Below are 14264 nucleotides of genomic sequence, written 5' to 3'. Positions count from 1 at the left end.
AAATCTAGTCCTGAAATGCTGTAGCTAGGTGGCAATGTTGTTAACCTGGACCTGTGTTTTATCTGGACAGGTGGGGATGCATTCCAAAGGAACTCAGACAGCAAAGGAAGAGATGGAAATGGATCCAAAGCCTGATTTAGATTCAGATTCCTGGTGCCTCCTGGGAACAGACTCCTGTAGACCCAGCCTCTAGTCTCCTGAGCCTGTATAGCCTCCAGGAAACTGGAATCCAAAGACCTTCACAGCACACTTACTGAACGCAGAGAGCGCTTTCCTGGCTTCGTTCACTTGCAGACAAGGAGCAGGCGGCGGAGGCTCTGAAGCACTTTCCATGTACACTTGGAGAGTAGCATTGCCTATTAGATAGGATCTAGGAGTGGTTTTGTGTTGGAGAATGGAAGGGCCCCATGGCCCTGGCTTTGTCCTCAGTGACTGCCATAGCAACAGCAGCTCTGTACCTCATCTGGTGATCCCACCTTTGAAGAGGAGACACAATGCTTACCTTAATTTTGCTGGTAGCAGCTTACATCCCACTTACCATTTTCACCATTAATTGGAAGCTGCCTTGGGAATTCAACACCAGGCATTGCACCTCTGGGTGGAGGAGGTTAAAGTGTAAAGCTGGAGTGGGCTGGAACCAGGTGTGGCCCATCCAGGGTCATCTGGAGGGTGGTGAAGTGTTCTAAGCCCTCTCAGGAGCCTTAGTCCAGGACAGTATGTCTGGTGGAGTCAATCTCCGGCTTGTTTTCAGAAAGTTCAATTATTTTGTGCAGCTAAATGCTTGAGGAGGAGCAGTGGGCTTAGATTGCTTTTCCTCTGAGGGTTGAGTGAGACTTCTTCAGTGAGGAGCAGAGAAAGAAGGGTAGGTCCCTCCTCATCACACAGCAGGAGTGTCAGGCTGTGGCCAACGCAGGGTGGGATTTCCTAGCTTTGGAAGATTCCTCTGAGAGATGAGGCATCTCGTAGAGAATTGAGTCCGTGGGGCAGTAGGAATGGACTTCAGAGGAAACCGTGAGGGGAGGTCCTGCTTCAGCTGCCTCTACTCGGTGTCTTCGAGAGGGCCAAGAGTGACTGAGTCTTCTGCCCCTGAGAAGACTTCTTGTACCTCTGCCTTCATGGCTCTTAGGGTTCTAATCTTGACATCAGCAGCCCCAACCGCTCCCTTTCTGTATGTCTAGTCAGTATGTTTCCCCTTTTGGTGTTTTATGAAGCCTTATCAGTGAATCTGTATCATCTTTCCTACTTGAGCGGCCCAAAGCCAGCCCCCAGACCAGGTAGTCCCTGAAGCCTAGCAGAACAGGAGGAGCCTGCCAAGTGAGAGGAATTTGGCTGAGAGCTCCCTTCCGATCCCCGTGTCTTCATGTCCTTGCAGACAGGAGCAAGCTAGCTTTCCCAAAGAGAGAAAGTGTCCTAGAAACGTTTGATGGCTTTACTTAAGGATGTGAGCATTGTGTTTCCACCTAGCCTTTAGTATTTTGAGTCACAGGAGCTGCCTTGATGAGTCTCATATTCTACCTCCCTAGAAAGAGCTAAATTAATTTTTGTTTCATTTTCCCCAACCAAAAAATGAATGTTTGATATCTATTTAGTATTTTGGAAGGACCTGTGCAATGGAAATTTTGCCATTTCCCTAAAACTGGTGGTGTAAAGGCTGCTGCTCCGGGAAAACCCCTCAGCTGGGGATGGGCAACTCTATTCAATGGGATCTTCTTTGGTTTAATATTCCCATTGTTTTCTCAATTCTGGGAAGCCTAGTACAATGGTACTAATGTAATCACTGAAGCCTTTTCTTAAAATAAGGGAAGGGGCCAACCCTGGATTAAAGTTGCAAGTTCTGGGGACTTGGGGTTTGCAACAAACCCTAACAATGGGTTTTGATTCATCATGTAAATGCAACTTTGATTTTTTTTTTTTTTTTAAGGACTGACTGGCCTTTCACGTTCCTGTATCCCTCATGCTCACCATCTCAGCAGGCCTGAGAGGCAGGGTCAATTTGGGTGTTAATCATGAGTATTGCTTCTGCCATGGAACTGAGGAACATGGGCACATTGCTGAGACTATGGGATGAAAGTGAGCACTGAAGGGAGGGTGAGAGCTGGGCTCTTGGTCCGGAGGGGAAGTCACTCTCTAGCAGTGGAACGCTGGGGTCGTTTTCTCTAGCATGTTCCCTTGGGAAGTCTAGGTTTGCTGTTAATCTGGCTGAGAATCTAAGTTCTGTGCCTTAGAGACAATTTGCACTTTCCCAAATTGTGCCTGGGATAGCCATACGATTTTTCCCACCAAAAAGCTACACAAACAGAAACCAGTTCAAAGGTGGTAGCCATGCATCAGATAAAAAGTAAAAGGTGAGGCAGCAGAAATGCCTTTGAATGGTTTTCTGTAGCTAATTCTCTTAAATTGCGTCCTACTTTTCTTTATGTAGTGCTAGGTGTTTTAAGTTTTCCAGTAGTATTGCTTTTGAGTTATAGTATAACCTGAGTTACCCCTCTGCTCTGACATTGTTGCTGAAGAATTAGCTTATTGTTAGCCAGATGTTTGAAAGGTTGAGGGTGGAGTGGTTTGACATTTCTGTTTTAAATAAACATTTAAACTCTCAATCAGTGCTATGCCTCAGTGAGCCTACGCATGGACCTTAGTCACTGGGGATAAAACACGCAGACTCTAGGCCTTCGTGAATTTTTGATTCAGTGAGTCTTTATATAAATAAAGAAATAAATGGTCTTGTAACAGAAACAATGCAAGGGACATTTGCACAGAAATAATCTTTGCTTCTTGCCAGTTTCTTTTTCTTACTAATAGAATCATTTTTGCTGCTACAACTTTTTCCCCCCCAAAACTTCTAAAATATAGTGCTTAAAATGCAGAAGGAGAAAAAGATGAGCCATTAAAAGAGGAAGGGTCATGTCTTGTACTTATCTCCACAGTGGGCTTTTTCAAGTGATACTGCCAGTTTATGTTTGTAAAACTGTTTTCCCTCACAAAGGCTGAACTGTATTTGGTCTCCCTGGCATAGCCAAGTTGTAACTTCTCTTGGCTGAACATTTCACTGAAGTTCAGGGCAAGAGCAGACTTAACTCACATTTCATTTGATTTTGCCGTATATTTGGAAACATTCATAATAGAACAACTCTGGTGCAAGGATGTATTGTAAATGAATTATTTCAAATGAGCATCCTTGGGCCTCCAAAGAAATATTATTCATGATAGTGTCAGGGCAGAGTGGGCTGTAGTCAGGACTACGAAACAAGTTCCTTCCTGCCACAAAGCAAAAAAATCATTTATTGCTTCAATGATTAACTATGGAAATAAACATGCTGATCACTAAACCTCACAGAATTATGAACATTAGGGAGAAAAACACTATCACATCTCTGCTACCTCCTGTGTAGTTGTGAAAAGTGACAAACTGATGACCTAAAGCAAATGTTGGCCAAAGGTGCTGTGCTGCATTCAATACACTGCATATACTTTTTAACGAAGTGAGTTTCACTATAAGATTTTTTCTCATTGCTTGACCTTTTGAACTTTAAAATTTATAGCATCTACTTGCACTAAAGGTTCTTGGATAAAGTAGTATAACACACGGACATTAACAAGCAGCATTTATTTATTCTCTGTCATCCTCTGCTATCTAGGAAGAGACGTAGATAGAAAAAGGTTCTTCCTCCCAAAGATCCAATCAAGCTAAATTTAAAAGGCTAATAGATATTCCTGATATAATCAAAGGCCTAAACATGTTGAGATCAAAGGGAACACTATGGCATTGACGTTTGTTCCTCTAGCAGCATAAGAAAGCACTCCCCACACACACAACAATTGTTCTCCCTGGAGGCCCCTGGTCTGTGACCTTTATAACCATCCAGGGGTTCCAGACCAGGCAGACAAGGCAAATAAGTGAAGCACGCCAGGCGGGGCTGTGGTGATCTGCGTGCTCCACCTCATCTGGAAGGAGCAACTGATTCTAAACCCCACTCAGTTGGTGCTATATAGGGTTGCAGGCCCAGGGTTTCCAGAACTTCCAGTTTTTCAAAAGATGCTCCATATCCCAATTTTTTAATGTCGGATTATATTTTTAATACTATGTCAGTCAAATAAAACATACCTGCGGGGCAAAGCAGTCCACAGGCTACCACTGTGTGACCTTGGCCACCACTCATTCTAGTCACCTATTGCTTTTACCATCAAGTGTGAAACTTAAAGTGGGTACCTCATTAAACTTGACTGGAGAATGTATATATTGGGTTAAATATCCAGTGTCTCTCTGAGTTTTCTTTAAATGACCAACCAAAAGCCCTATTATGTGATACCTCTCTTTCTTTGTAACAGTTATGAAGAGCATAAAGCAATATATGCTGTTTTTTGAAACATATGATTTTTTTTAGCCTAGTGTCTAGCAGCTTCACAGCTAAAGCCTTAAACTTGCATATCAAATTGGTCTGATCTGTTAGCCCAGCCACTGAGCAGAAGCTGCAGAGGAAATGGAACAAGAGTGAGTGGCCATCTGTAGTTTAGTAAATGTGGTTTTGTGGTCTGCACAGCCCCCTTTGCCCAGGTCAGGTTAGGTGATTTTTCTCCAGTGTTTTAAACTAACAATTTGAGTGATGCTCTCAGGACAGTAATCTTACTAGTATTTCAGATCTGTTGTGTTAGCTTCATCCTACCTGAACTGATATCTCCCCCATCAGACATTACCTTATCACATCACTTCTCCCGTTTGACAAGTCTAAGACTCACTCATTTTATTATTTGTTTAATTTTAAATTCCCCAAACCCATTTATTGAAGGCCTAATTATGAAGGTTACTTGCAGTAGGCACGATTCTGCCCAGGGAAAATTTTAGATCTGGTATCTTTTCCTTCAAAGTTTAGTTTCTAGAATAGAAGTTTACTGTGATGTGATCAGCAGGGACATGTGACACCAGAATGTCCCAGGTTGCTTTGATGGTACATTTTGCTGCTTCATTTTAAAAGTCGTTAAACCAACCTGATTTGAAAGCAGAGTGCTAGCAATAGCTGAAACTGAAGTTCCTTCCTTCCTTTTTTTTTTTTTTTTTTTTTTGGACATATGAAATCCATTAGGAAGGAACAACTACAGAGACATAGTGTGCTTTCCCCCATCCCTACCCTGTAAAGTATTGTACATAAAGATGAGGTTCCCTTTATTACACAGTACAACATGGGGAGGGTTTAGGACATACTGGCGCCTGAACCTTCCATACTTGTATTGACTTTTGGCCAGGACTATGTATTGGGGAGGTCATTTGCCTTACAGCAAAACTGTATTTTTTATAAGATACCATGATCCTCTGATACCAACGAGCCAACTTCTTGCAAGAACAAGAGGAGTTAACAGAAGCCATAGACATACATGTAGAGGCAGCGGCAAGAAGGCACAGCAAATGCAGGCACTTACCTAGCACAAACCACAATCAGGCTTGCAAGAAGAGAGCTTTAATGTAGCCTACTCGCTACTCTTATGTGTCCTCACCCATCGGTTCTTAGGGCAATAACATGAGGCACACCAGCCGGAGGCGGTGATTTAGTGGGAAGCTGAGGCTTCCTGTTGCCTCCTGCTGCTTAGCAATGGGTCTCTGTCTCTTCACTGATTTCAGCTCTGCAGGCAGACCTGGGAGATGTAAAAGTTGTAGTTCTTTCTGCTCTGCATCAAATTATTCTACTCCCATTTACTGCTGAAGAGAAGCAGAGCCTTCTGGACTATCGAGGAGGTTTCCACTGCTGTCTGCTCAACTGCAGTGCTTCCTTGGAGGCAGAGGGCGGTTCTTGATGGTCTTACACTTAGGAATGTGCCACTCTGCCACCTTGGGAGCAAAGTGGCGGCTACAGTGAGGACACTGAATATAGTCTGGATTTTCTGCAGGCAGGATGGGAGGCAGGTCGGAGGGGTTTCCACCCTTGGCAATTACCTGCTGGACCTCTCGAGCCTGACGGAGGGTACGGATGAAAGATTCGTGCTTCTGTTTCCAGTTGCTCTTCCAAGGAGGTTCAGCCTGTAAGTTGAAGGAAGACTGATCATTTAACTTGGTGTCTATCTCATCCCCTTCCTGAGTCTCCGTTAGAATGACAGGAAATTAAGGTCAAAGAGAACAGGAAAGAAGCAACAATGATAACTGACTTGCCGGAGTGGAGGCACTTAAACCAGCCGACACCCAACGCCCCCGGGGCTGCAGGCTGGTTCTGGTCCGCCACCTGTTAGGAACCGGGCCACACAGGAGGAGGTGAGTGGCGGGCGAGCGAGCAAGCGGAGCTGCATCTGCTGCTCCCCCGTCACTCGCATTACCGCCTGAACCATCCCCCTCCCTGCCCCATCCGTGGAAAAATTGTCTTCCACGAAACCGGTCCCTGGTGCCAAAAAGTCTGGGAACCGCTGACTTAAACTAAGGGCCTGCAAAGGCGGATAGTACTGAGAGGCAAGCCGTATTTCCCAGCAGAACCCCTGAGAGGCTCAGTGCTTGGAAATACAGGTAGTGGGAAGGGGGAGGTACAGGGCGGAGAACAGGTTGGCTCCCAGGGCTCCTCTCCACCTTGCACATCCAAGTGTCCAACACTTCCAGCACCCTCTCTGGAGAAATTGAACCAGACAGGTTTCAGACTCAGGACATCCAGGCACAGTGGAGAACAGGGTTAATCTAGGGGCTGAAGATGGAGATTAAGGGCAAGTGTACACAATGTATTGTGGAATTAACTGTCAGCTTCCTTCCCCGACTCAGCTCCCAGAGTACCAGACACAGGTACCCTCATAGGAGGCAAGAGTTCTCTGGAAGCACCAAGCAGTTGAGAGAAAAGGTGAGATGCTGATTCTGAGGGACCCCAATTAAAAGGCTCACTGTTTGATAACCCTAATATGAAAGCCCTCAGTCAACAAGCCCCACTTAAGCTTAAATATGAATGGACAGTCAGTAAAGCTCTAACAAGGAATAGACCAAACAAGTACATGAACACACATGCATACACAGGAAGTAGCAACAAGGCAGGTAGCAGAAGAAATTTTTTTACAGAAAATCATAATATCAACAAGGAGTGTTAGAAGAGATTTTATCTATGGAACAAGAATATATATACTATGAAAAAGGAATGAGAGAACCAGAAAGAACTATTATAAATTAATACTGTGATAGCTAAAAATAAAAATAGAACTGTTGTAAAATAATGTCGGAAAAGTTACGTAGAATGGGAAAAAGGATCAAGATGGAAAGTAGAAAAGATCAGAAAATTAGGAAGTCAATCTAGAAAGTCCAACACTGACTAACAGGAGTTCCAAAAACAGAAAGCACAAGGAGGAAATTATTAAAGAAAGAAGACAATAAACATTCCTAGAAATAAATATCACTACCCTTGAGATTGAAATGGCCTACCCACTATCCAACACAATCATTGTAGAATTTCAGAATAAACAGAGAATCCTATAAGCTTTAAGAAAACGAAAAAAATCTATAGGTTTCATATAATGGAGCAGAAATCAAAATGGTATTAGATTTCTCAACAGTAACATTGGATGCTAAAAGCTAGTGGGGAAATGCCATAAAAGTTCTAACAGAAAATAATTTTCCAGCTAGAATTCTCTACCTGGCCAATTCATCAATCAAAAATAAAGCTATTATATAGATATTTTAATTCATCCCAAGACAAAAAATATGCCTCCCATGCACCTTTCTTAATAAAGCTTCAGCAAAGCAAAGAGTAAAGCAAGAAAAAGGAAGACACAGGATGCTGGAAACAGGAGAGAAGCAGAGAGAAGTTCCAAACAACAGGTCTGCACCAGGCCTGGAGAAGAACCAGTCTGGACTGGAGCAGGAAGAAAAAGAATGGTGGGATGGAGGTTCCAGAATAAAAAAAAGTCAAACTGATAGAAAAACATTAACAGGTGTCTGATACTGGGCAGATCATTCAGGGGGAAAAAAATAGAGTTAGGTATGTAGGAAACCAAGCAAATTAAAACATGGGTCAATTATTAACTCTAGGTGCATGTGGGCAGGGGCAGAATCTGTTCACTCAGCAGTGAACAAAATTTATGTGGTTATTATCACATAAATAGCTGACTACTGGTTTAACCCAAAACTGTGATTTCACTACAATGGAAGGATAAGGGAAGGAGAAAAGTGGGAGGAGAGGGGATATGAACCCAGAGTGTCCATAAGAGGAGGTCAATGGATAATGTGCAAAATTGATAAATCAAGCAAATAAGTATATTATTTAGAAATATGGAAATGCATACCAGAAGAGTCATCTATCAGAACTGCCTGTGGGAGCTAGATGAGGGGCCAGAGAGGGATGAGGCAAAGTACTGTTGATCTGCATTATAGGTCACTTAGTACTACATGATTTTTTAAATGTATTCAAATACTGCTTAGATGAAAATAAAATTAATTTTAAAAAGAAGAAAAAAGAAAGCAAGCAAGTAGCTGCTTGGTGATGAATATAGGAAGAGTTGTTATCAAAGGAAAAGGAAGGATCCATCAGGAAAATCTTACTGAAACAGACAAGGCAAGAGAATCAGAGTGTTAGAGATGGTATCTAGGAACCTTTAGAATTGAATTAGGGGAAAGTTCCTCAACTATATGATACTTATACTTTAATTCTTCATTGTATTGAAGTTTATTCAATTAACACTTATTAATCACAAAGCACAAAGATATAGTCTCTATGCTCAAATACATAAGGTCTAGTAGAGAGACAAGAGTATGAGTCTGCTGGAAGTTATGTGAATATTAAAGGATAAAAGAAAAATCACCTGTTCTTGCAAGTACACTGAAGGAATAACAGAGAGACACAAACCACTCAGCTTACAAAGGCACAAAGCTTTGGAATAGAACTTGGGACAGTCCAAGGAGAAGAGTCCATCTCAATCCAGATCCTTTCTGCCTTGATGTCCTCAATGCAACATATTTCCTCAAACTAGTTTCCACAAAGCTAGGGCGTCTGATCTCAGAAACCCTTTCTTTTTTTTTTTTTTTTTTTTTGCTTTATTGCTACTGTATTTGGGAATTTAAGAAACACAAGATTCTTTTAGGTTCTGGCCAGAAATAAACCACTATAGTGGGACAGAGAATACCCCAGTGGATTATTGGGTTGACCAGAAAGAAAACAGGAAAGAACAGAAACTGATGATCATATCATTATCTGCAAGGGCAAAATGTTGACTTCTCGTTGGAAACCAGATTTCAGGGAGATGGTCGCTAAACATGGAAAGGACTTTCTTGTAGTGATCTCCCATATCGTACTGAAAGAAATAACTAACTGCAAAAGACTTTCTTAACAGCCACCACATAAGCGTGAGTTTTTAAAGGCCCCAAAAATACACACGTAAACTGTAAAGTGCTAATGGACAAGAGGTGCTAGCGTGGCAGTGGGAGGGTTGGAAGGAAATGAAAATAGAATAACACTCTCATAGTTTACGAGACTCAGAGCTGGACGGGGCTTTGAAACCATGTGGTCTAGGCTTTCCCACGTTTTGATCATTTGCATACCACTTTCACTTCATCCCCCTTACTATTTTTCTTTAAATTCATGATTCCTAGAAATCAAGGGCTTACTATGTTTTACTTTTCTAATACACATTACAATTACTGAAATAAAAAATGCATGTCAGCATGCCACACTTTGAGAAACACTCATCTACAACCCCAGTGTTATAACCTTGACAAGGTGGTAGAAGCTTCACCAGACAATCTTCTCCAGATCTGACTGTCCAAATGTGCCTATGAAGTTCCCCCAAATGTATGGAAGTGTCTCAAAGTCACTTTTTACAACATTTTTCTGCATCTAGGAATGTTCACCAAAGATGAAGTCCTCTAATCCAGCAATCCCACTTCTGAGCATATATCTGGAGAAAACCATAATTCAAAAAGATACATGCACCCCAATGTTCATAGCAGCACTATTTACAGTAGCCAAGACATGGAAGCAACCTAAATGTACATCAGCAGAGGAGTGGATAAAGAAGATGTGGTACATATACACAATGGAATATTACTCAGCTATAAAAAAGAATGAAATAATGCCATTTGCAGCAACATGGATGGACCTGGAGATTGTCATACTGAGTGAAGTAAGTCAGACGGAGAAAGACAAATATCATATGATATCACTTATATGTGGAATCTAAAAAAAAAAAAAATGGTACAAATGAGCTTGTTTCCAGAACAGAGATAGAGTCACAGACATAGGGAACTGACTTGTGGTTGCCAGGAGGGAGTGCTGGGGGAGAATAAATTGGGAGATTGGGATTGAGATATATACACTACTGTATATAAGATAGATAACTGGACTTCCCTGGTGGTGCAGTGGTTAAGAATCCTCCTGCCAATGCAGGGGACACGGGTTCGGGTCCTGCTCCAGGAAGATCCCACATGCCACGGAGCAGCTAAGCGCATGCACCACAACTACTGAGCCTGCGCTCTAGAGCCCACGAGCCACAACTACTGAGCCCACGTGCCACAACTACTGAAGCCCGCGTGCCTAGAGCCCGTGCTCCGCAATGAGAAGCCACTGCAATGAGAAGACTGCGCACCGCAACGAAGAGTAGCCCCTGCTCACCACAACTAGAGAAAGCCCGTGCGCAGCAATGAGGACCCAACGCAGCCAAGAATAAGTTTTAAAAAATAAAAATAAAAAATAAAATAGATAGCTAACAAGGACCTACTGTATAGCACAGGGAACTCTACTCAATATTCTGTGATGACCTATATGGGAAAAGAATCTAAAAAAGAGTGGCTATATATATATATACGTATAACTGATTCACTTTGCTGTACACCTGAAACTAACACAACATTGTAAATCAACTATACTCCAATAAAAATTATTTAAAAAATAAAGTCCTCTAACTTTAAGGTGTTTACGCTCTAAATGGGGAGAAAAAGAATTCCAAACAATTGTGTTTCATGTATTTACTAAGAAGGTATATCAAAATTAGCCAATCTTGAAAAAATAGATACAGTTATAGGAGTGGTAGCAAGTCCTAATCTTGGGAGGTAGCAGAATATATTGCAGAGAGCGAAGAATTCTCTCAGGGTAGTGAAATGCTTCATAATATTTTTCTTTATATTTTTCATTCTCTTAAATTTTCTAAAGTAAGTGTTTATTACTTTTATAATCAAAAGGACATATATTTTTTTTTTTTTTTTTTTTTTTTTTTTTTTAATGAGGATCTTGAATCAGATGCGTATGTTTTTTTTTTTTTTGATTGATTGATTGATTGATTGATTTTGGCTGTGTTGGGTCTTCGTTTCTGTGCGAGGGCTTTCTCCAGTTGTGGCAAGCGGGGGCCACTCTTCATCGCGATGCGCGGGCCTCTCACCGCCGCGGCCTCTCTCGCCGCGGAGCACAGGCTCCAGACGCGCAGGCTCAGCAGTTGTGGCTCACGGGCCCAGCCGCTCCGCGGCATGTGGGATCTTCCCAGGCCAGGGCTCGAACCCGTGTCCCCTGCATTAGCAGGCAGACTCTCAACCACTGCGCCACCAGGGAAGCCCCAAAAGGACATATATTTTTTAAGTCTAGATTTTTGGAGTAATTCTGACCCAGATTTATATGCTGACTGTCATTTAAGACTGTTTGTGATCTCAAGCAAGTTAACCTCTCTGACACTTGATTTTTGAACTGATAAAAGATAATGAAATCTTCACAGGGTTGTGGTGAGGATCATATGAAAAGCTCCCATCACTGTGACTGGCACACAGTAGTAATCAATAAATCAAACGTTAATTCTCACTTTCTCCCTATATGACACATGAAATTTTTTTAAAGAAAATGGATGAGGATATAAGAGGCTCTTAAAATGATCCCCACTCAAGGCAAATCCATAAGGCCCTTGTTACCTTGACTGAGGCTGGTCCCTTCCAGTTCAAGTACTGCTCTAGTTCTGTGCCCTTGGCCCGGGCCCTGGAGGAATCAAACACTTTCCTCTTGGAACTCTGCATCCTGCAGCAGACGTTGGAGTGTCTCTCCAGCCTGAGCAAGAGAAACTTTCGGCCACAGTGGCTGCACTCGCCCAGTTCTGGCTCTTCAGTGGAACAGCTGGAGCCCGAGGAGTGTGGTGCCCTAGACGAGCTAGAATTGCTGGTGGACCTCCGCAAAGCACTGAGTGGCGTTTCTGAAGCTTGAGAAAATGTTTCCTTCAATCGCCCTGAGAATCGGTCTTGGATGTTGTTATTGCTTGCCACCAGTCTTTCCCTTTTGAGCTTCTGAATTCCATAATCAGAGAACTGGAATGGACTAGAATTTTCTTGAGACCGTCCCCAAGTTTCATCCTCTCCCGTGTCTCTACTGAAGACCTCCTCAGACATGAATTCTGGGGAAAAGATAGGTTTGTATGTGGTATTGCTGTTGCCTTTAACTCTCCTCCTGGGGAGTACCATTCTCTGTAGCTCTCTTTTTTCGTTTTCCTCAGCCTGTTCTTTTTCCTTCTGGATCCTTCGGAGTTCCTCCTCTGTCTTCTTCAGCTTTTCCCTCAGAAGAGTCTCTTTTCTGCGGATTTCCTCCTCTAAACTCTCCCCTGCAGCTTCTAGTCTTTGGATCTGCGTCCACTCCATCCTGTTGGGGTTTGCCATGACCCTGTCCTCCTGACTGGCAGCAACTGTACCAACCACAGATGAATTCACCCAGTTCCTTGAACCAAAGCTACTGTATGAAAACTTTCTTGGCTCAGGGGGTCTTGGAGAGACATTCTGGTTCCCATCAGTGCCAGCCTCACCTGTACTATGGGGCTTCCAATGAAACACAGGTTTCAGTGGGTATGCCCGGTCCACCCCAACTCGCTTCTTCGTAAAGGAGATGAATTCCTGGTTATTTGCTTTGGGATATCGGGATTGAGGGACTGGTGAGTAAAACAAACACTTTGCTTGGCCCTGGGGGTTGCTTCTTGAATCTTGCTGGCTGATTCCAGCACAGTGGGGATAGGAGTAGCTCCGGGCTTTTGTGCAGGTGTTCCATTTGGGGTGAGTGTAGAGATTATCCAGCGTCAGCTCTTGGTTGCTCAAAAGCTTCTGCTGGAAATTGTTCCTCGGGTGCCCCATAGAGGACCGCTGGGAAGAGTCACCTTTTTCAGAGGGGTCTTGCTTAGCTGAGTGGAGCTCTGGAGCTTCCGTTTTATTATGTGGGAGCATAATGCCCACAGGCAGAGGCAGTGCCAACTGGAGACCAGCCATTCAGGGCATGAACTGAAGCCTAGGGGAGATTTAAACCAGACATATGTGAGGAGTTTGTCTGAGGTTCACCTCGGCTGCTAAAGTAAACTGTTACTACATTTGTCCTACCCACATTTTCCCTTAGACTTTTTAGGGACAGTGGTGCTGGGTCTGCCAGAGCTTTCACTCAATAAACATTTGGTGAACACTTATTATGTCTTGCGGGTGCTTATTAGGTCCTGAGGATAGAAAAAGGAATGTGATACAGGTGTTCCTGTCACCTGGCTTTCCTTTGCATCAGTACCAGCCTCTGCCATACACAGCATACTCCGTAGCAGGTGGAAAGAGCTATTGGATTGAAAGTCAGTTTTTAGGCCTGTGACACAGGACAAGCAGCTTCCCCTTGCTGGCTCCAGTTACTTCACCCGTAAACTGAGGGGTTCTCTCAGAGTTACAGGACTCGAATTTAGGGACCTTAGGACTCCGAGTCTAGCCCCATCATTTTATAGGTGAGAAAACTTTGGCCCATTGGTAAGTGACTGGCACAAAGAGCTCTCGGGGCTTCCCTCCTGCTGGAACAATGCTTGACCCCAAAGAGCACAGCTGCTGCAGCTCAGGGCCTGCAGCAGGTGCCTGGCTGGCAAACCCTCACCCAAGGAGTCCCCGCGGCACAGACGGCAGATGGTCTGTAATCTGAGAGGCGGGGACCACCTGATCTGGCCGCCACGGGTTTTAGATCCGGAACGCCTAAATCGCATTCTGTCCCGGAGGGCTCCGCCGGGAAGCCTCTACTGGAGACTCCGCTTTGGGGACAAGCCCTCGCTCTTCAGTCTGTCGGGCCCTTGGGAGGTCGAGGTGCTGACCCCATGTCTTCCCGCCCTTCCGCGTACCTGAGGCTCTCGAGGACAGCTCCTGCTCAGGGGAAACCCCAGGACTTAGTTTTCCCGACCACACACCCTCTCTCCACCGACGGCCGCGCAGGCGCTCTCAGCCTCTGTTTTTTCGGTTGCCTGGAGACGGGAGAGCGTGGGCGCCCAGCCCCTCCTCGCCGCGAATTCCACGGTGGGTGGGTGGGTGAGGCGTGCGCAAGCGCAGTCCGCACACCACCGGGCGCCGCCCCGGG

The 14264-nt window shown here is 44.0% G+C and overlaps 2 protein-coding genes across 3 annotated transcripts in view; one reads left to right on the top strand and one right to left on the bottom strand.

Annotated features, from left to right (window-relative positions):
- NEK9 (NIMA related kinase 9) overlaps positions 1-2597 on the top strand; it is a 36367-nt gene extending 33770 nt beyond the window's left edge. For both annotated transcript variants that reach the window (XM_057542384.1, XM_028167053.2), the window contains exon 22: positions 71-2597. In XM_057542384.1, the coding sequence (XP_057398367.1) occupies positions 71-193 (123 nt within the window). In that variant the 3' untranslated portion in view covers positions 194-2597. The remainder of the gene's footprint in view (positions 1-70) is intronic.
- A 718-nt stretch (positions 2598-3315) lies between these two features.
- On the bottom strand, positions 3316-14263 carry ZC2HC1C (zinc finger C2HC-type containing 1C). Its single transcript, XM_007184480.2, has 3 exons — positions 14032-14263; positions 11834-13181; positions 3316-6007 (listed from the first exon to the last, which is right to left on the bottom strand). Exons 2-3 carry the CDS (start codon positions 13160-13162, stop codon positions 5744-5746), a joined length of 1593 nt encoding a protein of 530 aa, XP_007184542.1. The 5' UTR covers positions 13163-13181; positions 14032-14263; the 3' UTR covers positions 3316-5743.
- Between the last annotated feature and the right edge of the window lies 1 nt (position 14264).

The sequence above is a fragment of the Balaenoptera acutorostrata genome, chromosome 3 (assembly GCF_949987535.1).
Source record: "Balaenoptera acutorostrata chromosome 3, mBalAcu1.1, whole genome shotgun sequence".
In the NCBI taxonomy this organism is placed as follows: domain Eukaryota; kingdom Metazoa; phylum Chordata; class Mammalia; order Artiodactyla; family Balaenopteridae; genus Balaenoptera; species Balaenoptera acutorostrata.
This window is presented reverse-complemented; position numbering and strand designations above follow the sequence as displayed.